The sequence below is a fragment of the Heterodontus francisci genome, chromosome 24 (assembly GCF_036365525.1).
Source record: "Heterodontus francisci isolate sHetFra1 chromosome 24, sHetFra1.hap1, whole genome shotgun sequence".
Lineage (NCBI taxonomy): Eukaryota > Metazoa > Chordata > Chondrichthyes > Heterodontiformes > Heterodontidae > Heterodontus > Heterodontus francisci.
Window position 1 is genome coordinate 78,629,636 of NC_090394.1, and position 24,730 is coordinate 78,654,365.

The 24,730-nt window shown below is 46.6% G+C and overlaps 1 protein-coding gene across 5 annotated transcripts in view; it reads left to right on the plus strand.

The window, feature by feature from the left end:
* The window catches only part of anks3 (ankyrin repeat and sterile alpha motif domain containing 3), a 104,962-nt gene that overhangs the window by 14,832 nt on the left and 65,400 nt on the right, over positions 1 to 24,730 (plus strand). For all 5 annotated transcript variants that reach the window (XR_010977427.1, XM_068056735.1, XM_068056736.1 and 2 more), the window contains 6 exons: positions 847 to 928; positions 2,977 to 3,112; positions 3,810 to 3,980; positions 9,145 to 9,270; positions 9,799 to 9,917; positions 15,507 to 15,674. Coding sequence is in view for 4 of the 5 variants with exons in the window: in XM_068056735.1 (XP_067912836.1) it covers positions 847 to 928; positions 2,977 to 3,112; positions 3,810 to 3,980; positions 9,145 to 9,270; positions 9,799 to 9,917; positions 15,507 to 15,674 (802 nt within the window). In the remaining variant the exon portion in view is untranslated. The remainder of the gene's footprint in view (positions 1 to 846; positions 929 to 2,976; positions 3,113 to 3,809; positions 3,981 to 9,144; positions 9,271 to 9,798; positions 9,918 to 15,506; positions 15,675 to 24,730) is intronic.

Genomic DNA, 24,730 nt, shown 5'->3' on the forward strand with positions numbered 1-24,730 from the left:
ACGACTCTATAGTTTTTGCACCTCTCTGTAATTTCCTTGCAAATTTGTTCCTCTATATCTTTCTGATTAGTTGGTGGCCTTTAGAATACACCCAGTAGTGTAATGGTACCTCTATTTTTTCTTAGTTCTAACTAACTAGATTCTGTCCTTGACCCGTCTGGGACATCCTCTCTCTACAGTGCTGTAATATTCTCCTTAATCAATACTGCTATCCCTCCTCCTCTCTTTCCTTCCCTATCTTTCCTGAACACCTTGTATCCAGGAATATATAGTACCCAGTCCTGCCCTTATTTGAGGCAGGTCTCCATTATCACTGTTATTACACAACATCATATTTCCATGTGGCCGTCTGTGCCTGCAGCTCACCAATCATATTTACCGCACTGTATGTTCATATACATATGCTGTAAATCTAAACCTTATTGCATTCTACCCCCTTTAATTCTTTTTGAAATTATATTAAATTTGTGCTTTTGTCACTCACTACTCTATTAAACCCTTCTATGATCTTGAAGATCTCTATCAGTCATCACTTGACCTGTTCATTTAGACAGATAAATAATCTCTCCACAATATTACTTTTATCTCCTTGGTACAAAAATACCAAATGAACGTCTGTAATGTAAACCTTGCATATGAGGTTTTGTCTAGTTACTGCAGAGTCTTTTACTATTGGTCTGTATCTCAAGGCACTGTTTCAATATGTCTCCGGTTCCTTGCTCCCCCACCCTACTCCCAACACCCATCTCCCTCCACCCCACTCCTCCCCATGTAATACCAATAGCCCCGAATATTTCGAACCCATCTCTGCAGTAATTGAGTTAACACTGCCGTCTTCTGTTTTAGAGAGCCTGTGTATGGATTTACGCCTCTGATGGAAGCTGCTGCCTCTGGGCATGAGATCATAGTCCAATACCTCCTGAACCATGTATGTGTCTCTCACTTACCATCTTATCCTGTATTGCATTAAGAGTTCTGGGTTGAGGCAGATGAGTAGCTGTGAAGTGTCAGCTCAGTGTGACAGCCTTTCAGCTGTCTATTGATGGTAGATGTTCTTCTGCTTTGTGTGTTTATGATCCTGACCTCGTACAGGACTTGTATCTAGGTCAGGCTGACAGGCTGCCCCATCATTAGTGGTGAGCAGCTGAACCCCACAGACCAGGGAGTCAGCAGTCAGTCCCTGCCTGTGCTGAGTCAGCTGATATCAGGCTGTGGATAATTAGACACAGGATGCACTCTTACAGCAGGGCATGGTTGCACCTGTGGAAGTGCTGGACTGTGCGCAGCCTGTTTAGAGACTGGGCCTGCCCCACCGCACTAGTCAACACTGAGGTACTCAGTAATGGGGAAAGAGCCAGCATTTCTGTGCCAATGAGTGACTAGATGGGAGCTGGACAGGTGGAGGGACTGTGGGACGGAGGGTTTGTGTTTATTGGTTCTGATTTGAGCACTGTATGTCTGGCCCAGTAGAAACAAACATCCCCAGATATTCAAGTTCTGGTTGTGGATTTAGTGAGCCCAGTTTGGACCTGAGCTGGAACAGTGGCGCAGTGGTTAGCACCGCAGCCTCACAGCTCCAGCGACCCGGGTTCAATTCTGGGTACTGCCTGTGTGGAGTTTGCAAGTTCTCCCTGTGTCTGCGTGGGTTTCCTCCGGGTGCTCCGGTTTCCTCCCACAGCCAAAAGACTTGCAGGTTGGTAGGTAAATTGGCCATTATAAATTGCCCCTAGTATAGGTAGGTGGTAAGGGAGTATAGGAACAGGTGAGGATGCGGTAGGAATATGGGATTGGTGTAGGATTAGTATAAATGGGTGGTTAATGGTCGGCACAGACTTGGTGGGCCGAAGGGCCTGTTTCAATGCTGTTCTCGAAATCTAAATCTAAAAAAATCACTGCAGGAGTTCCTCAGGGTAGTGTCCTAGGCCCAACCATCTTCAGCTGCTTCATCAATGACCTTCCTTCAATCATAAGGTCAGAAGTGGGGATGTTCGCTGATGATTGCACAATGTTCAGCACCATTCGTGTCTCCTCAGATACTGGAGCAGTCCGTGTAGAAATGCAGCAAGACTTGGGCAATATCCAGGCTTGGGCTGATAAGTGGCAAGTAACATTCGCGCCACACAACTGCCAGGCAATGACTATCTCCAACAAGAGAGAATCGAACCATCACCCCTTGACATTTAATGGCATTACCATCGCTGAATTCCCCACTATCAACATCCTAGGGGTTACCATTGACCAGAAGCTAAACTGGAGTAGCCATATAAATACCGCGGCTACAAGAGCAGTTCAGAGGCTAGGAATCCTGCGGCGAGTAACTCACCTCCTGCCTCCCCAAAGCCTGTCCATCATCTACAAGGCACAAGTCAGGAGTGTGATGGAATACTCTCCACTTGTCTGGTTGGGTGAAGTTCTAGCAACACTCAAGAAGCTCGATACCATCCAGGACAAAGCAGCCCACTTGATTGGCACCCCATCCAGAAACATTCACTCCCTCCGCCACCGATGCACAGTAGCAGCAGTGTGTACCATTTACAAGATGCACTGCAGCAATGCACCAAGGCTCCTTAGACAACACCTTCCAAACCCGCGACCTCTACCAACTAGAAGGACAAGGGCAGCAAATGCATGGGAACACCACCACCTGCAAGTTCCCCTCCAAGTCACACACCATCCTGACTTGAACTATATCACCGTTCCTTCACTGTCGCTGGGTCAAAATCCTGGAACTCCCTTCCGAACAGCACTGTGGGTGTACCTACCCCACATGGACTGCAGCGGTTCAAGAAGGCAGCTCACCGCCACCTTCTCAAGGGCAATTAGGATTGGGCAATAAATGCTGGCATAGCCAGTGACGCCCACACGCCATGAATGAATAAAAAAAAAGATCTGGTGTGAGCTCAGTCAAGGGTGGGGAGGGGTGTATGTGTGTGCGTTTGTACCCAGAGTCTAATGCCAATCCCATTCCAAACACAGGACGTTCAGGTTGATGTGAAGGATAACATTGGAGACACAGCTCGCTCCTTAGCACTGATGCATGGGTACATGAAGATAGCCAGTCTCATCGACCTGCACACAGCCCCAGTGTCCAAGTCAGTCCGTAGGGATGCAGGTAGGTTGCGGTGTTGCTGCAGGAGGCTGCTTTGTCTTCACATAAAGTCTAGTTTGTTTCCACACATTAAAGCCAGCAGGCTGTAATCACCAGCAAGACTGCGTCAGGTTCTGAATAGGCTGCGATAGGCCACGGCCTCAGACTGTTTCACACTTGCCAAGAAATCCCACAGTGTGGGATTGAGGGCAGGAACGCTATCGGGAGGAGATCCGACAGTGTGTGACTGGGGGGGACAGGAACACTGTAGGGAGGAGATCCGACAGTGTGGGATTGAGGGCAGGAACGCTGTAGGGAGGAGATCCGACAGTGTGTGACTGGGTGGCAGGAACGCCGTAGAGAGGCAATCCCACAATGTGTGACTGGGGGGCAGGAACACTGTAGGGTGGAGATCTTGCAGTCATAGCCAAACTGGAGGCAGGGGTTGGGGCGGGGGGTGAATTGGGAGAAAGCTGCAACACTGGGGAGTTGTTGCTGAATTAGAGGTTTCCAGTCTCAAACTGTAAGTAGAATTGGTACGACCATGGCTCAGGGTCAGTCAAGTAATAAGTAGGTCTTTTATTTACTTTTGGAGACTGGGGAGGAGTGGGTACAGGCTGACAGACAGCAATCCAGTCATGCCCTCTATCAGCCAGTTTCCCAGCGAGGTTGTTGAGCGAGCGTGAAAGAGCTGGTGTGAAGCTGCTTAATCTCCCTGCAGGAATGGATGAAGACTTCAGCTCCTCCGATGAATCCTGCTCGTTCCAACCACGCTACCCATACACTCGCCACCCACATTCCCGGAGAAACAAGGGCCCCAGTATTCACGATGGGCCACAGGCACTAGCCAACATCACAGGCCGTGGAACAAAGGGATGGCCACAAGATTACGGTACAACTGGTTTCATCGTCTGAGAGGGAGAGAGATTGGATTGTGGGGTGGGTGGGTTGTGGAGGTCTCTAACATCTCAATTCCTCCATTGTTGTTAAATTATCAGACTGCTTATGCTACATCCGCTACTGAACGAGCAGAAATTTTCTCCAATTAAGTATTGAAACCATTGTTTTCAATCCCCGGTCCAAACTCCGTTCCCGAGCTACCGACTCCATCCCTCTCCCTGGTAACAGTCTGAGATTAAGCCAGTCTATTTGCAACCTTGGTGTGACATTTAACCCCGTGATGAGCTTCCGACCTCATATTTGTGCCATCACTAAGACCACCTATTTCCACCTCTGTAACATTGCCCGACTTCGCTCCTGTCTCAGCTCATCTGCCGAAACCCTCATTCAGGCCTTCATTACTGCTAGACTTGACTATTCCAATGCACCACTGGCTGGTCTCCCATATTTTACTCTCCGTAAACTTGGGGTCATCCAAAACTCTGGTGCCTGTGTCTTAACTGGCACCAAAGGGGAGGCGGTGGCATAGTCGTATTGTCACTGGACTAGTAACCCAGAGACCCAGGGTATTGCTCTGGGGACATGGGTTCAAATCCCACCACAGCAGAAGGTGGAATTTGAATTCAATTAATAAATCTGGAATTAAAAAGCTAGTCTAATGATGGCCATGAAACCATTGTCGATTGTTGTAAAAACCCATCTGGTTCACTAATGTCCTTTAGGGAAGGAAATCTGCTGTCCTTACCTGGTCTGGCCTACATGTGGTCAACACTTACATGCTCTCTGAAATGGCCTAGCTAGCCACTCAGTTGTATCGAACTGTACGAAGTCAATAAAAAGAAATGAAACCGGACGGACCACCTGGCATCGACCTAGGCAGTGGAAACGACAACGGTAAACCCAGCCCTGTTGACCCTGCAAAGTCCTCCTTACTAACATCTGGGGGCTTGTGCCAAAGTTGGGAGAGCTGTCCCACAGACTAGTCAAGCAACAGTCTGACATAGTCATACTCACGGAATCATACCTGACAATGTCCCAGACACTGCAATCACCATCCCCAGAGGTGGCGGCACGGTGGTATACAGTAGGGAGGGACTTGCCCTGGGAGTCCTCGACTCTGGACCCCATGAAGTCTCATGGCATCAGGTCAAAAATGGACAAGGAAACCTCCTGCTGATTACCACCTACCGCCTTCCCTCAGCTGATGAGTCAGTACTCCTCCATGTTGAACAGCACTTGGAGGAAGCACTGAGGGTGGCAAGGGCACAGAATGTACTCTGGGTGGGGGACTTCAATGTCCATCACCAAGAGCGGCTCTGTCGCACCACTACTGACTGAGCTGGCTGAGTCCTAAAGGACATATCTGCTAGACTGGGTATGCGGCAGGTGGTGAGGGAACCAACAGGAGGGGAAAGAATACTTGACCTCGTCCTCACCAATCTGCCTGCCGCAGACGCATCTGGCAGTATTGGTAGGAGTGACCACCGCACAGTCGTTGTGGAGACGAAGTCCCGCCTTCACATTGAGGATACCGTCCATCATGTTGTGTGGCACTATCACCGTGCTGAATGGGATAGATTTCGAACAGATCTAGCAATGCAAAACTGGGCATCCATGAGGCGCTGTGGGCCATCAGCAGCAGCAGAATTCTACTCAACCACAATCAGTAACCTCATGGCCCAGCATATCCCCCTCTCTGCCATTACCATCCAGCCAGGAGACCAACCTTGGTTCAATGAAGAGTGCAGGAGGGCATGCCAGGAGCAGCACCAGGCATACCTCAAAATGAAGTGTCAACCTGGTGAAACTACAACACAGGACTATCTGCGTGCCAAACTGTGTAAGCAGCATGCAATAGACAGCTAAGTAATCCCATAACCAACGGATCAGATCTAATCTCTGCAGTCCTGCCACATCCAGCCGTGAATGGTGGTGGACAATTAAACAACTAACTGGAGGAGGTGGCTCCACAAATATCCCCATCCTCAATGGTGGGGGCCGCAGCACATCAGTGCGAAAGATAAGGCTGAAGCATTTGCAACAATCTTCAGCCAGAAGTGCCGAGTTGATGATCCATCTCGGCCTCCTCCTGAAGTCCCCAGCATCACAGATGCCAGACTTCAGCCAATTCGATTCACTCCGCGTGATATCAAGAAACGACTGAAGGCACTGGATACAGCAAAAGCAATGGGCCCTGACAATATTCCGGCAATAGTACTGAAGACCTGTGCTCCAGAACTTGCCGCGCCCCTAGCCAAGCTGTTCCAGTACAGCTACAACACTAGCATCTACCCTGCAATGTGGAAATTTGCCCAGGTATGTCCTGTACACAAAAAGCAGGAGAAGTTCAACCCGGCCAATTACCGCCCCATCAGCCTACTCTCAATCATCAGTAAAGTGATGGAAAGTGTCATCAACAGTGCCATCAAGCGGCACTTGCTTAGCAATAACCTGCTCACTGACGCTCAGTTTGGGTTCTGCCAGGCCACCCAGCTCCTGACCTCATTACAGCCTTGGTTCAAACATGAACAAAAGAGCTGAACTCAAGAGGTGAGGTGAGAGTGACTGCCCTTGACATCAAGGCAGCATTTGACCGAGTATGGCATCCAGGAGCCCGAGCAAAACTGGAGTCAATGAGAATTAGGGGGAAAACCCTCTGCTGGCAGGAGTCATACCTAGTGCAAAGGAAGATGCTTGTGGTTGTTGGAGGTCAATCATTTCAGCCCCAGGACATAACTGCAGGAGTTCCTCAGGGTAGTGTCCTAGGCCCAACCATCTTCAGCTGCTTCATCAATGACCTTCCTTCAATCATAAGGTCAGAAGTGGGGATGTTTGCTGATGATTGCACAATGTTCAGCACCTTTCGTGTCTCCTCAGATACTGGAGCAGTCCGTGTAGAAATGCAGCAAGACTTGGACAATAGCCAGGCTTGGGCTGATAAGTGGCAAGTAACATTTGCACCACACAAGTGCCAGGCAATGACCATCTCCAACAAGAGAGAATCTAACCATCTCCCCTTGACATTCAACGGCATTACCATTGCTGAATCCCCCACTATCAGCATCCTAGGGGTTACCATTGACCAGAAGCTGAACTGGAGTAGCCATATAAATACCGTGGCTACTAGAGCAGGTCAGAGGCTAGGAATCTTGAGGCGAGTAACTCACCTCCTGACTCCCTAAAGCCTGCCCACCATCTACAAGGCACAAGTCAGGAGTGTGATGGAATACTCTCCACATGCCTGGATGGGTGCAGCTCCAATAACACTCAAGAAGCTCGACACCATTCAGGACCAAGCAGCCCGCTTGATTGGCACCCCATCCAGAAACATTCACTCCCTCTACCACTGACGCACAGTGACAGCAGTGTGTACCATCTACAAGATGCACTGCAGCAACGCACCAATGCTCCTTAGACAGCACCGTCCAAACCCACGACCTCTGCCAACTAGAAGGACAATGGCAGCAAATGCATGGGAACACCACCACCTGCAAGTTCCCCTCCAAGTCACACACCATCCTGACTTGGAACTATATTGCTGTTTCTTCACTGTCGCTGGGTCAAAATCCTGGAACTCCCTCCCTAACAGCACTGTGGGTGTACCTACCCCACATGGACTGCAGCGGTTCAAGAAGGCAGCTCACCGCCACCTTCTCAAGGGCAATTAGGGATGGGCAATAAATGCTGGCCTAGCCAGCGACGCCCACATCCCATGAATGAATAAAAAAAAAGTCCCATTCCTCTATCTGCCCTGTTCCCGTTGACCTACATTGTCTCCCATTCAAGCAACGTCTTGATTTTAAAATTCTCAGCCTTATTTTCAAATCTCTCCATGGTCTCACCCCTCCCTATCTCTGTAATTTCCACCAGCCCCACAACCCTCCAGGATATCTGTGCTCCTCTAATCCTGGCCTCTTGTGCATTCCTGATTTTAATTGCTCCACCATTGGTGGCTGTGCCTTCAGTTGCCTAGGTCCCAATGCCCTCCCTACATCTCTTCGCCTCACTTTCCTCTAAGATTCTTTGATCTCTTTGACCAAACTTTTGGTCATCTGACCTAATATTTCCTTCTGTTGCTCAGTCTCATATTTTGTTTTATAACAATTCTGTGAAGCGCCTTGAGACATCTTATTATGTTAAAGGTGCTATATAAATATAAGTTGTTATTGTTGGCTCAACCAAGGAATGGTTGTGTTGGGAGTGTTCACTAGATTTTGTGCTGACGTCTCTGGAATGTGACTTGAACTCAAAACCTCCTGCCTCAGAGGTGAGAGAGAGTGTGTTACCCACTGAGCTATGTCTGATCTAATTTGACTGGGAGGCATTGAGGCAGACGGTGAGATTCCTGTGAAGTTTGGGTGGGTTGGACGACTGAATAGATTGTATTTTAGAGCAGTGATTCTCAAACTGGGGCCCATAAAGACTTTACAGGGAGTCGGTGAAATAATGTAAAAATACTACGGCCAAATTTAAGCAAATGAGCAGTGGCCGGAGGCATGTTCCTGCTCTCTCCCTGTGCCCCCGCCCTCTCCCTGTGCCCCGCCCTCTCCCTCTGCCCCGCCATCTCCCTCTGCACTGCCACGCCCCCTGCTGCCCCGCTCCCGCCCCCCCCCCCGCTCCCACCCCCTGCCCGCTCCCCCTGCACTCTGTCCCCGACCCCGCCCCCTGCCCACACCACTGCCTGCGCCCCCGCTCCCTACCCCTGCTGCCTCCCCGCGCCCCTGCCCTCTCCTTACTGTTACTCTCCACCTCCTCCCCTAGTGCCTTCTCTGTGCTCTGTTCTCCGCAGGCTGTTGTCCTCTCCAGGCTCCTGCCAAGGATAGACAGAGTCCAGTGAGAAGCAGGCACACCTCTCTCACTGATAGTAATAAATACCTGATTTTCTAAAAGGATTATTAAAACACTCTTTACATGCAGCACTTTTAAATTCTAAGAATTATATAGTATTGTAATTTAGTTGATGGGTTCAGGATTACGAATCCATTTGTAAAGGGGTCCTTCAACCAAAAAAAGTTTGAGATCCACTGTTTTAGAGGAGAGTCCTGTGTTAATCAACCCACAGCGTGGGTTTTCAGCTCTCCCCCGTGCCCCCCCCCAACCCCCCGCAACTCTTACCATTCCTTCTCTCTGTGTTCTCACATTCACTGTCTTTTCAGAGTCTCTCCCACCACAAGGGTATGTCACATTCAAAAACAACCAGGAGGAAGATGAAGAGGATATCCGGAACCGTGATGTCACCTCCCCGATTAATGAGCACGATGTAGAAAGCAACAGCAGCAGGGGTAGGTGCAGCTGCTCCTGTCTCACCATTCACCAGCAGCTGGGGACTGTCCTGGCTTGTTGCAGCTGCTGTTGTGAGTGTATGTGTGTGAGCATGAGCATAAGTTTAAGTGAGTGAGTGAGTGAACGTGTACATATGTGAACAAGTGTGAGCATGAATGTGTATGTGTTGCATGCACACGTATGTGTGCAAATGAACATATGTATGTGTGGGACAGCACTTCATCCATAGCGAGCTATGTGACCCGCTCCACCGCAGGCAGAGCTGCAAGATCCCCAGAGAACAGGACTATCAGCAGCTTAAAAGGCAGCTTATTGTCTTGGGTATAAATCTTTGATTGGGACCCTGACTTGAACCGTTAATCATTTTTCCTTCTCTCTCTTGTCCACACTCCTGCCGATGCATTTCCGGTGTTTTTTTCTTGCTCTGTCTGCGTGGTAAGTGACTGTGTGGTGGGGCTGTGCATGTTGGATGTCCCAGGCTGATGACAGTGTCCATAACAATGACTGTCAGTTTCCCTCCACTGTAGAGGAGAATCCATTCTGCATCACCAATGCTGTGACGACCCGCAGGAGCAGTGGCAGCAGCAGTGAGGGGCGGACGAAGGCACTGGGTGTTAGCCGTGAGGGATCTATGGAGAGTAACGAGGTGAGAAAGGGTGCATGAGAGCACTGCCCATTTACACAGATTTCAGGGTGTTTCCGAAAAGGAAGTGAACCTGCTTAAATCCTACGCTTGGACAGCCCTCAGCACCATTCCTTTCTCAGCTGGTCTCACACTGTGCTTGAAGTGGATGTGCTGAGTTCTGCTCTGTCACCTGTCCAGCGTGTGAGAGGCTTTCTCAGGGTGAAGAGACAGTATTTACAGGTGGGGAACAGTGGACACTGCCACACAGGACAGACAAAGGGTATGGAGTAGGTGACGTGCAGCGCGAGGGATGTGGTTTCACAGTGAAGGGCAGTGGGATGTAAGGAGTGAGGGGCGTACGGAGTGGAGATTTCATTGGAGTGAGACATAGTCAGAATGTGAAGGTGGGTATTTGGTTCACGTGGGAAATAGGTGCAGAGGGGGAAAGGGGAATTGATGTGTGAGGTTCCAGCAAAGAAGGTAAGTGACAATCTAGTCATGCGAGGCCACTTGGAGACGAGCGACCATAATATTATAGAATTCTTCATCAAGATGGAGAGTGACGTAGTTGATTCTGAGACTAGGGTCCTGAATCTTAGTAAAGGAAACTACGAAGGTATGAGGCGCGAGTTGGTCATGACGGATTGGGAAACGTTACTTAAAGGGATGACGGATAGGCAATGGCAAACATTTAAAGAGCGCATGGATGAACTGCAACAATTGTTTATTCCTGTCTGGCGCAAAAGTAAAACGGGAAAGGTAGCCAAACCATGGCTTACAAGGAAAATTAGAGATAGCATTAGATCCAAGGTAGAGGCATATAAATTTGCCAGAAATAACAACAGACCTGAGGATTGGGAGCAGTTTAGAATTCAGCAAAGGAGGATCAAGGAATTGATTAAGAAGGGGAAAATAGAGCACGAGAGCAAGCTTGCGGGGAACATAAAAACTGACAGTAAATGTTTCTATAGGTATGTGAAGAGAAAAAGATTGGTGAAGACAAATGGAGGTCCCTTACAGTCAGAAACAGGGGAATTTATTATGGGGAACAAAGAAATGGCTGACCAACTAAATGCATACTTTGGTTCTGTCTTCACAAAGGAGAACGCAAATACCATACCAGAAATGTTGGGGAACACAGGGCTTAGTGAGAGAGAGGAACTGAAGGAAATCAGTATGAGTAGAGAAATGATGTTGGGGAAATTGATGGGATTGAAGGCCGATAAATCCCCAGGGCCTGATGGTGTATAACCCAGGGTACTTAAGGAAGTGGCCCGAGAAATAGTGGCTGTATTTGTGGTCATCTTCCAAGATTCTATAGACTCTGGAACAGTTCCTACAGATTGGAGGGTAGCTAATGTAACCCCACTATTTAAAAAGGGAGGTAGAGAGAAAGCAGGGAATTAAAGACCAGTCAGCCTGACGTTGGTAGTGGGGAAAATTCTAGAGTCCATTATCAAAGATTTTATAGCAGAGCACTTAGAGAACAGTGGTAGAATCGGACAGAGTCAGCGTGGATTTACGAAAGGGAAATCATGCTTGACAAATCTACTAGAATTCTTTGAGGATGTAACCAGTAGAGTTGATGAGGGGGAGCCAGTGGATGTGGTTTATTTGGACTTTCAGAAGGCTTTCGACAAAGTCCCACATAAGAGATTAGCATGTAAAATTAAAGCGCATGGGATTGGGGGTAGTGTATTGCGATGGATAGAAAGTTGGTTGACGGACAGCAAACAAAGAGTGGGGACAAATGGGTCTTTTTCCGAATGGCAGGCAGTGACTAGTGGGGTACTGCAGGGATCGGTGCTAGGACCCCAGCTATTCACAATATACATTAATGATTTAGATGAGGGAACTAAATGTAATATCTCCAAATTTGCAGATGACACAAAACTGGGTGGGAGGGTGAGTTGTGAGGAGGATGCAGAGAGGCTTCAGGGTAATTTGGACAAGTTGAGTGAGTGGGCTAATGGATGACAGATGCAGTATAATGTGGGTAAATGTGAGGTTATCCACTTTGGTAGCAAAAATAGGAAGGCAGGTTATTATCTGAACGGCTATAAACTGTGAGAGGGGAATATGCAGCGAGACCTGGGTGTTCTCGCACAGCAGTTGCTGAAAGTAAGCATGCAGGTGCGAGAGGCGGTAAAAAGGGCAAATGGTATGTTGGCCTTCATAGCGAGAAGATTCGAGTACAGGAGCAGGGATATCTTGCTGCAGTTATACAGGGCCTTGGTGAGGCCACACCTGGAATATTGTGTGCAATTTTGGTCTCCTTATCTGAGGAAGGATGTTTTTGCTATAGAGGGAGTGCAGCGAAGGTTTACCAGACTGATTCCTGGGATGGCGGGACTGACGTATGTGGAGAGATTGAGTCAGTTAGGATTATATTCGCTGGAGTTCAGAAGAGTGAGGGGGGATCTCATAGAAACCTATAAAATTCTAACAGGACTTGACAGGGTAGATGTAGGAAGGATGTTTCCGATGGTGGGGGAGTCCAGAACCAGGGGTCATAGTCTAAGGATACGGGGTCAACCTTTCAGGACTGAGATGAGGAGAAATTTCTTCACCCAGAGAGTGATGAGCCCGTGGAATTCGCTACCACAGAAAGCAGTTGAGGCCAAAACATTGTATGTTTTCAAGAAGGAGTTAGATATAGCTCTTGGGTCCAAAGGAATCAAAGGGTATGGGGCGAAATCGGGAACAGGCTACTGAGTTGGATGATCAGCCATGATCATAATGAATGGTGGAGCACGCTCGAAGGGCTGAATGGCCTACTCCTGCTCCTAGTTTCTATGTTTCTATAAGTTTGTGAGCATCTTTTTTTGTTATCTAAAGAAGGAATTTTAATTGGGGTTAGTGTAACATTAATTGAAATAATAAAAATAAGAATCGTCTGAGACTCAGGTAATTTATTAGTAAGGTTTTATTAGTTGTAGTAAGGTTTATCAGCAGTAGTAAAGCTTAGTAGTAGTGGGGTTTATTAATTATAAATTATTTAAGCAAAATTAATTCACACATTATAATGATGGCCGGGCAGTTGATGTGTAGCAGCTGCAGTATGTGGGAGCTGGTGGACGCCAGTGTGATCCACAGCAAACAAGTCTGCAGTGTTTCTGCAACTCGAGGAGCTTTGGCTCAGAGTCGAGCTGGGGGCCGAGCAACAGACACTGCATCAGGGAGGGGGTGTTTCAGAACCATAGAAAAATTATGGCACAGAAGGAGGCCATTCAGCCCATCGTCTCTGTGTCGGCCGAAAAAACTAGCCGCCCAATCTAATCCCACCTTCCAGCACCTGGTTCATAGCCTTGCAGGTTACAGCACTTCAGGTGCATGTCCAGGTACCCTTTAAAAGAATTGAGGGTTTCTGCCTCCACCACCATTCCTGGCAGTGAATTCCAGACACCCATCACCCTCTGGGTGAAAACGTTTTTCCTCATGTCCCCTCTAATCCTTTTACCAATCACCTTGAATCTGTGTCCCCCCGGTAATTGATCTCTCCGCTAGGGGAAACAGGTCCTTCCTGTCTACTCTTATGAAGGCCCCTCATAATTTTGTACCCCTCAATTAAGTCACCCCTCAGCCTCCTCTGCTCGAAGGAAAACAACCCTAGTCGATCCAATCTTTCCTCATAGCTGCAACTTTCAAACCCTGGCAACGTTCTTGTAAATCTCCTCTGTACTCTCTCTCTCCAGAGCAATTATGTCCTTCCTGTAATGTGGTGACCAGAACTGTACGCAATACTCCAGCTGTGGCCTAACCAACATTTTATACAGTTTCAGCATTACATCCCTGCTTTTGTATTCTATACCTCGGCCAATAAAGGAAAGCGTTCCATATGCCTTCTTTACCACACTGTTTACCTGTTACACCCCTTAGGTTAGGGTCATCTGATTTGGTCAGTGGTCAGGAACAGGAGTGTGTGACTGCGAGTAAGGCAGGTATGGGGATCAAGAAGGTAGAAGTGGAGGAGCCTCAGCTCTTGCAATTGTCAAGCAGGTTTGAGGTTCTTTCAGCTTGGATGGATGAGAGCGAGGCCTGCAGGGTGGATGAGCAAACTGACCATGGCACTGTGGGACAGGCAGCAATTCAAGAGGGAGGAGTAAATAGGAATGTCGTGGTATTAGGGGACAGTATTGTCAAGGGGATAGACACAGTTCTGTGCAGCCAAGAGCAAGAGTCAAGCTATTTATAATCTATATCAATGACTTAGATGAAGAGACAGAGAGTAATGTATCTAAGTTTGCTGATGATACAAAGGTAGGTGGAAAGATGAGCTGTAGGGAGGACACAGAGAGGCTGCAAAGAGATATATACAAGTTAAGTGAGTGGGCAACAAGATGGCAGATGGAATATAATGTGGGGAAATGTGAAGTTATTCACTTTGGTCATAAGAGTCGAAAAGCAGAATATTTTTTAAAAGGTGTGTAACTTGTAAGTGTCGATGTTCAGAGACTTGGGTGTGCTTGTGCAAGGAACACAGAAAGTTAGCATGGAGGTCCAGCAAGCAATTAGGAAGGCAAATGGCATGTTGACCTTTATTGCAATGGGATTGAAGTACAGGAATAAAGAAGTCTTGCTACAATTGTACAAGTTTTGGTGAGACCACATCTGGAATACTGTGTGCAGTTTTGGTCTCCACATTGAAGAAAGGATATACTTGTGTTGGAGGCAGTACAGCGAAGGTTTACTAAATTGGTCCCTGGGATGAGGGGGTTGTCCTGTGATGAGAGGCTGAGTAAATAGGGCCTGTATTCTCTGGAGTTTAGAAGAATGAGAGGTGACCTCATTGAACCATATAAGATTCTGAAGGAGCTGCAAAGGGTAGACACTGAGAGATTATTTCCGCTGGTCAGGGAATCTAAAACACAAGGGCACAGTCTCAGGATAAGGGGTCGATCATTTAGGACTGAGATGAGGAGGAAATTATTTCACTCAAAAGGTTGTGAATCTTTGGAATTCCCTGCCCCAGAGGGTTGTGGATGATATTTAAGGCTGGGATAGACAGATTTTTGGTCGTTCAGGGAATCAAGAGATATGGCGAGCGGGTGGGAAAATGGAGTTGAAGCCCAAGATCAGCCATGATCGTATTGAATGGCGGAGTAGGCTTGACGGGTCATATGATCTACTCCTGCTCCTATTTAGGGCGGCACAGTGGCGCAGTGGTTAGCACCGCAGCCTCACAGCTCCAGGGACCCGGGTTCGATTCCGGGTACTGCCTGTGTGGAGTTTGCAAGTTCTCCCTGTGTCTGCGTGGGTTTTCTCCGGGTGCTCCGGTTTCCTCCCACAGCCAAAAGACTTGCAGGTTGATAGGTAAATTGGCCATTATAAATTGTCACTAGTATAGGTAAAGGGTAGGGAAATATAGGGACAGGTGGGGATGTTTGGTAGGAATATGGGATTAGTGTAGGATTAGTATAAATGGGTGGTTGATGTTCGGCACAGCATCGGTGGGCCGAAGGGCCTGTTTCAGTGCTGTATCTCTAATCTAATCTAATCTATTTCTTGTGGTTTCAGTGAGGAGCAGTGGGATGCGATTTCTTAATGCTGCAGTAATGGTAACGGTATCCATATTCTATAAAAAAAATCAAACCCTTGTGTCTTTCGAAGGATTCGGATCAGTCCAGTAAATGCGGGAACAGAAGGCAGTTGAGGATTCGCAGAGGCCATGGGCGGAGCATTGAGAGCTCCCTTTCAGGAGACAGTGACATTCCCACAATTCCCAGTCCGGAGCTACTGATTCTGAATGACAGCGTGGTGAAATATCAAGGACCGAAGGTACACTTGGGTCCCAGTGCAGTGTGAACAGACTTTGTAGGTGGCATCCTGGGTCAATTTCTAAGGCCAGAAACATCCTGCAGTCACATCATGATATTCTGCATCTTCAATAGTTATCTTTTGCGTGAACATGTATAATGCTCGGAGTGAGATACATCATCAACCCACTTAACAACTGCAAACTGGTTTATTGTTAAGAACGAAATACAGCAAAGCCACAACATTCCTAGGCACGGAGATACTGTTACTCTCATAGACACTGGGGTACTGTTACTCTCACATGCATACATGAGGATACTGTTACTCACACACGCACACTGGGATACTGTTACTCTCACACGCACACACTCGGATACAGTTACTCTCTCAGACACTGGGGTACTGTTACTATCACACAAATTCTGGGATACTATTACTCTCACACAGACACTGGGATACTGTTCCTCTCACACAAATACTGGGATACTGTGACTCACTCACATACACAATGGGATACTGTTACTCTCATATGCACACTGGGATACTGTTACTCACACACATAATCAGTGGGATAGTGTTACTCTCACACATACTGGGAAACTGTTAATCCAACAGACACTGGGATACTGTTACTCTCACAGACACTGGGATAGTGTTACTCTCACAGACACTGGGATACTGTTACTCACACACACACTGGGATACTGTTAATCTCACAGACACTGAGATACTGTTACTCTCTCAGACACGGATACTGTTACTCTCACACTCACACACTGGGATACTGTTAATCTCACACACATTGGGATACTGTTACTCTCACACATACTCATTGGGAAACTGTTAATCTCACAGACACTGGGATACTGTTACTCTCTCAGACACTGGGATACTGTTACTCTCACACACACTGGGATACTGTTAATCTCACAGACACTGGGATAGTGTTACTCTCACACAGACTGGGAAACTGTTAATCTCACAGACACTGGGATACTGTTACTCTCACAGACACTGGGATAGTGTTACTCTCACACACACACACTGGGATACTGTTACTCTCACACATACTTACTGAGATACTGTTAACCTCACAGACACTGGGATATTGTTACTCTCACCGACAGTGGGATACTGTTACTCTCACACACACACACACACTGGGATACTGGTAATCTCACAGACACTGGGATACTGTTACTTTCACACACACACACTGGGATACTGTTACTCTCACACATACTCACTGGGATACTGTTAATCTCACAGACACTGGGATACTATTACTCTCACAGACACTGGGATACTGTTTCTCTCACAGACACTGGGATACTGTTACTCTCACACACACACACTGGGATACTGTTACTCTCACAGACACTGGGATACTGTTACTCTCACACACACACACTGGGATACTGTTAATCTCACAGACACTGGGATACTGTTACTCTCACAGACACTGGGATTGTGTTACTGTCTCACACACACACTGGGATACTGTTAATCTCACAGACACTGGGATACTGTTACCCTCACAGACACTGGGATACTGTTACTCTCAGACACTAGAATACTGTTAATCTCACAGACACTGGGATACTGTTACTTCTCACAGACCCTGGGATAGTGTTACTCACACACACACACTGGGATTCTGTTTCTCTCACAGACACTGGGAAAGTGTTACTCTCACACACACACACTGGGCTACTGTTACTCTCACAGACACTGGGATACTGTTACTCTCACAGACACTGGGATAGTGTTACTCTCACACACACACACACTGGGATACAGTTACTCTCACAGACACTGGGATACAGTTACTCTCACAGACACTGGGATACTGTTACTCTCACAGACACTAGGATACTGTTACTCTCAGACACTGGTACACTGTTACTCTCACACATACACTGGGGTACTTTCACAAACACTGGGATAGTGTTACTCTCACACACACACACTGGGATACTGTTACTCTTACACACACACACGGATACTGTCACTCTCACAGTCACTGGGATACTGTTACTCTCACAGACACTGGGATACTGTTACTCTCACACATACACTGGGGTACTTTCACAAACAATGGGATACTGTTACTCTCACACGCACACACTGGGATACTGTCACTCTCACAGTCACTGGGATACTGTTACTCTCTCAGAAACTGGGATACTGTTATTCTCACACACACACTGGGATGCTGTTACTCTCACAGACACTGGGATGCTGTTACTCTCACAGACACTGGGATAGTGTTACTCTCACAGACACTTGGATACTGTTACTCTCTCAGACACTGGGATACTGTTACTCTCACAGACACTGGGATACTGTTACTCTCACAGACACACTGGGATACTGTTACTCTCACACATACTGGGAAACTGTTAATCTCACAGACACTGGGATACTGTTACTCTCTCAGACACTGGGATACTGTTACTCTCACAGACACTGGGATACTGTTACTCTCACAGACACTGGGGTACTTTCACAAACACTGGGATACTGTTACTCTCACAGACACTGGGATACTGTTACTCTCACACATACTGGGAAACTGTTAATCTCACAGACACTGGGATACTGTTACTCTCTCAGACACTGGTATCTGTTACTCTCACAGACACTGGAATACTGTTACTCTCACATACACTGGGGTACTTTCACAAACACTGGGATACTGTTACTCTCACAGATACTGGGATACTGTTACTCTCACACATACTGGGAAACTGTTAATCTCACAGACACTGGGATACTGTTACTCTCTCAGACACTGGGATACTGTTACTCTCACACATACTCACTGGGATACAGTTACTCTCACACACACTGGGACACTGGTACTCTCACATACACTGGGGTACTTTCACAAACACTGGGATACTGTTACTCTCACAGACACTGGGATAGTGTTACTCTCACAGACACTGGGATACTGTTACTCTCACACACACACACTGGGATACTGTTAATCTCACAGACACTGGGATACTGTTACTCTCTCAGACATTGGGATACTGTTACTCTCACACTCACACACTGGGATACTGTTAATCTCACATATACTGGGATACTGTTACTCTCACACATACTCATTGGAAAACTGTTAATCTCACAGACACTGGGATACTGTTACTCTCTCAGACACTGGGATACTGTTACTCTCACACACACACTGGGATACTGTTAATCTCACAGACACTGGGATACTGTTACTCACACACACACACTGGGAAACTGTTACTCTCTTAGACACTGGGAAACTGTTACTCTCACACATACTGGGAAACTGTTAATCTCACAGACACTGGGATACTGTTACTCTCACAGACACTGGGATTGTGTTACTGTCTCACACACACACTGGGATACTGTTACTCTCACACATACTCACTGAAATACTGTTAATCTCACAGACACTGGGATACTGTTACTCTCACAGTGGGATACTGTTACTCTCACACACACACACTGGGATCCTGGTAATCTCACAGACACTGGGATACTGTTACTCTCTCACACACTGGGATACTGTTACTCTCACACACACACACTGGGATACTGTTACTCTCACACATACTCACTGGGAAACAGTTAATCTCACAGACACTGGGATACTGTTAATCTCACAGACACTGGGATAGTGTTACTCTCACATTCACTGGGATACTGTTACTCTCACAGACACTGGGATACTGTTACTCTCACACACACACACTGGGAGACTGTTACTCTCTTAGACACTGGGAAACTGTTACTCTCACAGACACTGGGATACTGTTACTCTCACAAATACTGGGAAACTGTTAATCTCACAGACACTGGGATACTGTTAGTCGCACAGACACTGGGATAGTGTTACTCTCACACACACACACTGGGATACTGTTACTCTCACACATACTCACTGGGAAACTGTTAATCTCACAGACACTGGGAAACTGTTAATCTCACAGACACTGGGATACTGTTAGTCGCACAGACACTGGGATAGTGTTACTCTCACACACACACACTGGGATACTGTTACTCTCACACATACTCACTGAAATACTGTTAATCTCACAGACACTGGGATACTGTTACTCTCACAGTGGGATACTGTTACTCTCACACACACACACTGGGATACTGGTAATCTCACAGACACTGGGATACTGTTACTCTCAGACACTGGGATACTGTTACTCTCACACACACACACTGGGATACTGTTACTCGCCCACATACTCACTGGGAAACTGTTAATCTCACAGACACTGGGATACTGTTAATCTCACAGACACTGGGATACTGTTACTCTCACAGACACTGGGATAGTGTTACTCTCACATTCACACACTGGGATACTGTTAATCTCACACACACTGGGATACTGTTACTCTCACACATACTCATTGGGAAACTGTTAATCTCACAGACACTGGGATACTGTTACTCTCTCAGTCACTGGGATACTGTTACTCTCACACACACACTGGGATACTGTTAATCTCACAGACACTGGGATACTGTTACTCTCACAGACACTGGGATACTGTTACTCTCTCAGACACTGGGATACTGTTACTCTCACACTCACACACTGGGATACTGTTAATCTCACACACACTGGGATACTGTTACTCTCACACATACTCATTGGGAAACTGTTAATCTCACAGACACTGGGATACTGTTACTCTCTCAGTCACTGGGATACTGTTACTCTCACACACACACTGGGATACTGTTAATCTCACAGACACTGGGATACTGTTACTCACACATGCTCACTTAGATACTGTTAATCTCACACACTGGGATACTGTTACTCTCACAGACAGTGGGATACTATTACTCTCTCACACACACACAGTGGGATACTGGTAATCTTACAGACACTGGGATACTGTTACTCTCTCAGACACTGGGATACTGTTACTCTCGCACACACACACTGGGATACTGTTACTCTCACACATACTAGTAAACTGTTAATCTCACAGACACTGGGATACTGTTAATCTCACAGACACTGGGATACTGTTACTCTCACAGACACTGGGATAGTGTTACTCTCACATTCACTGGGATACTGTTACTCTCACAGACACTGGAATAGTGTTACTCTCGCACACACACACTGGGATACTGTTAATCTCACAGACACTGGGATACTGTTACTCTCACAGACATTGGGATACTGTTACTCTCACACACACACACTGGGATACTGTTACTCTCACAGACACTGGGATACTGTTACTCTCACACACACACACTGGGATACTGTTACTCTCACACATACTCACTGGGATACTGTTAATCTCACAGACACTGGGATACTGTTACTATCACAGACACTGGGATACTGTTACTCTCACAGACACTGGGATACTGTTACTCTCACACACACACACTGGGATACTGTTACTCTCACACATGCTCACTGAGATACTGTTAATCTCACAGACACTGGGATACTGTTACTCTCACAGACAGTAGGATACTGTTACTCTCTCACACACACACTGGGAAACTGTTACTCTCTTAGACACTGGGAAACTGTTACTCTCACAGACACTGCGATACAGTTACTTTCACAGACACTGGGATAGTGTTACTCTCACATTCACTGGGATACTGTTACTCTCACACACACACTGGGATTCTGTTAATCTCACAGACACTGGGATACTGTTACTCTCACACACACACACTGGGATACTGTTACTCTCTTAGACACTGGGAAACTGTTACTCTCACAGACACTGGGATACTGTTACTCTCACACATACTGGGAAACTGTTAACCTCACAGACACTGGGATACTGTTACTCGCACAGACACTGGGATAGTGTTACTCTCTCACACACACACTGGGATACTGTTACTCTCACATACTCACTGAAATACTGTTAATCTCACAGACACTGGGATACTGTTACTCTCACAGTGGGATACTGTTACTCTCACACACACACACTGGGATCCTGGTAATCTCACAGACACTGGGATACTGTTACTCTCACAGACATTGGGATAGTGTTACTCTCACAGACACACTGGGATACTGTTAATCTCACAGACACTGGGATACTGTTACTCTCACACATACTCACTGGGATACTGTTAATCTCACAGACACTGGGATAGTGTTACTCTCACATTCACTGGGATACTGTTACTCTCACAGACACTGGAATAGTGTTACTCTCACACACACACACTGGGATACTGTTAATCTCACAGACACTGGGATACTGTTACTCTCACAGACATTGGGATAGTGTTACTCTCACAGACACACACTGGGATACTGTTAATCTCACAGACACTGGGATACTGTTACTCTCACACACACACACTGGGATACTGTTACTCTCACACATACTCACTGGGATACTGTTAATCCAACAGACACTGGGATACTGTTACTATCACAGACACTGGGATACTGTTACTCTCACAGACACAGGGATGCTGTTACTCTCACACACACACACTGGGATACTGTTACTCTCACACATGCTCACTGAGATACTGTTAATCTCACAGACACTGGGATACTGTTACTCTCACAGACAGTAGGATACTGTTACTCTCACACACACACACTGGGAAACTGTTACTCTCTTAGACACTGGGAAACTGTTACTCTCACAGACACTGCGATACAGTTACTTTCACAGACACTGGGATAGTGTTACTCTCACATTCACTGGGATACTGTTACTCTCACACACACACTGGGATTCTGTTAATCTCACAGACACTGGGATACTGTTACTCTCACACACACACACTGGGATACTGTTACTCTCTTAGACACTGGGAAACTGTTACTCTCACAGACACTGGGATACTGTTACTCTCACACATACTGGGAAACTGTTAACCTCACAGACACTGGGATACTGTTACTCGCACAGACACTGGGATAGTGTTACTCTCTCACACACACACTGGGATACTGTTACTCTCACATACTCACTGAAATACTGTTAATCTCACAGACACTGGGATACTGTTACTCTCACAGTGGGATACTGTTACTCTCACACACACACACTGGGATCCTGGTAATCTCACAGACACTGGGATACTGTTACTCTCTCAGACACTGGGATACTGTTACTCTCACACACACACACTGGGATACTGTTACTCTCACACATACTCACTGGGAAACTGTTAATCTCACAGACACTGGGATACTGTTAATCTCACAGACACTGGGATACTGTTACTCTCACAGACACTGGGATAGTGTTACTCTCACATTCACACACTGGGATACTGTTAATCTCACACACACTGGGATACTGTTACTCTCACACATACTCATTGGGAAACTGTTAATCTCACAGACACTGGGATACTGTTACTCTCTCAGTCACTGGGATACTGTTACTCTCACACACACACTGGGATTCTGTTAATCTCACAGACACTGGGAAACTGTTAATCTCACAGACACTGGGATACTGTTACTCTCTCAGACACTGGGATACTGTTACTCTCACACTCACACACTGGGATACTGTTAATCTCACACACACTGGGATACTGTTACTCTCACACATACTCATTGGGAAACTGTTTATCTCACAGACACTGGGATACTGTTACTCTCACACACACACTGGGATACTGTTAATCTCACAGACACTGGGATACTGTTACTCTCTCACACACACACTGGGATACTGTTACTCTCTTAGACACTGGGATACTGTTACTCTCACAGACACTGGGATAGTGTTACTCTCACACATACTGGGAAACTGTTAATCTCACAGACACTGGGATACTGTTACTCTCACAGACAGTGGGATACTATTACTCTCTCACACACACACACAGTGGGATACTGGTAATCTTACAGACACTGGGATACTGTTACTCTCTCAGACACTGGGATACTGTTACTCTCACACACACACACTGGGATACTGTTACTCTCACACATACTCACTAGTAAACTGTTAATCTCACAGACACTGGGATACTGTTAATCTCACAGACACTGGGATACTGTTACTCTCACAGACACTGGGATAGTGTTACTCTCACATTCACTGGGATACTGTTACTCTCACAGACACTGGAATAGTGTTACTCTCACACACACACACTGGGATACTGTTAATCTCACAGATACTGGGATACTGTTAATCTCACAGACACTGGGATACTGTTACTCTCACAGACATTGGGATAGTGTTACTCTCACAGACACACACTGGGATACTGTTAATCTCACAGACACTGGGATACTGTTACTCTCACACACACACACTGGGATACTGTTACTCTCACACATACTCACTGGGATACTGTTAATCTCACAGACACTGGGATACTGTTACTATCACAGACACTGGGATACTGTTACTATCACAGACACTGGGATACTGTTAATCTCACAGACACTGGGATACTGTTTCTCTCACACACACACACTGGGATACTGTTAATCTCACACACACTGGGATACTGTTACTCTCACACATACTCATTGGGAAACTGTTAATCTCACAGACACTGGGATACTGTTACTCTCTCAGTCACTGGGATACTGTTACTCTCACACACACACTGGGATACTGTTAATCTCACAGACACTGGGATACTGTTACTCTCTCACACACACACTGGGATACTGTTACTCTCTTAGACACTGGGATACTGTTACTCTCTCACACACACACTGGGATACTGTTACTCTCTTAGACACTGGGATACTGTTACTCTCACAGACACTGGGATAGTGTTACTCTCACACATACTGGGAAACTGTTAATCTCACAGACACTGGGATACTGTTACTCTCACAGACACTGGGATAGTGTTACTCTCACACACACACTGGGATACTGTTACTCACACATGCTCACTTAGATACTGTTAATCTCACAGACACTGGGATACTGTTACTCTCACTGACAGTGGAATACTATTACTCTCTCACACACACACAGTGGGATACTGGTAATCTTACAGACACTGGGATACTGTTACTCTCTCAGACACTGGGATACTGTTACTCTCACACACACACACTGGGATAC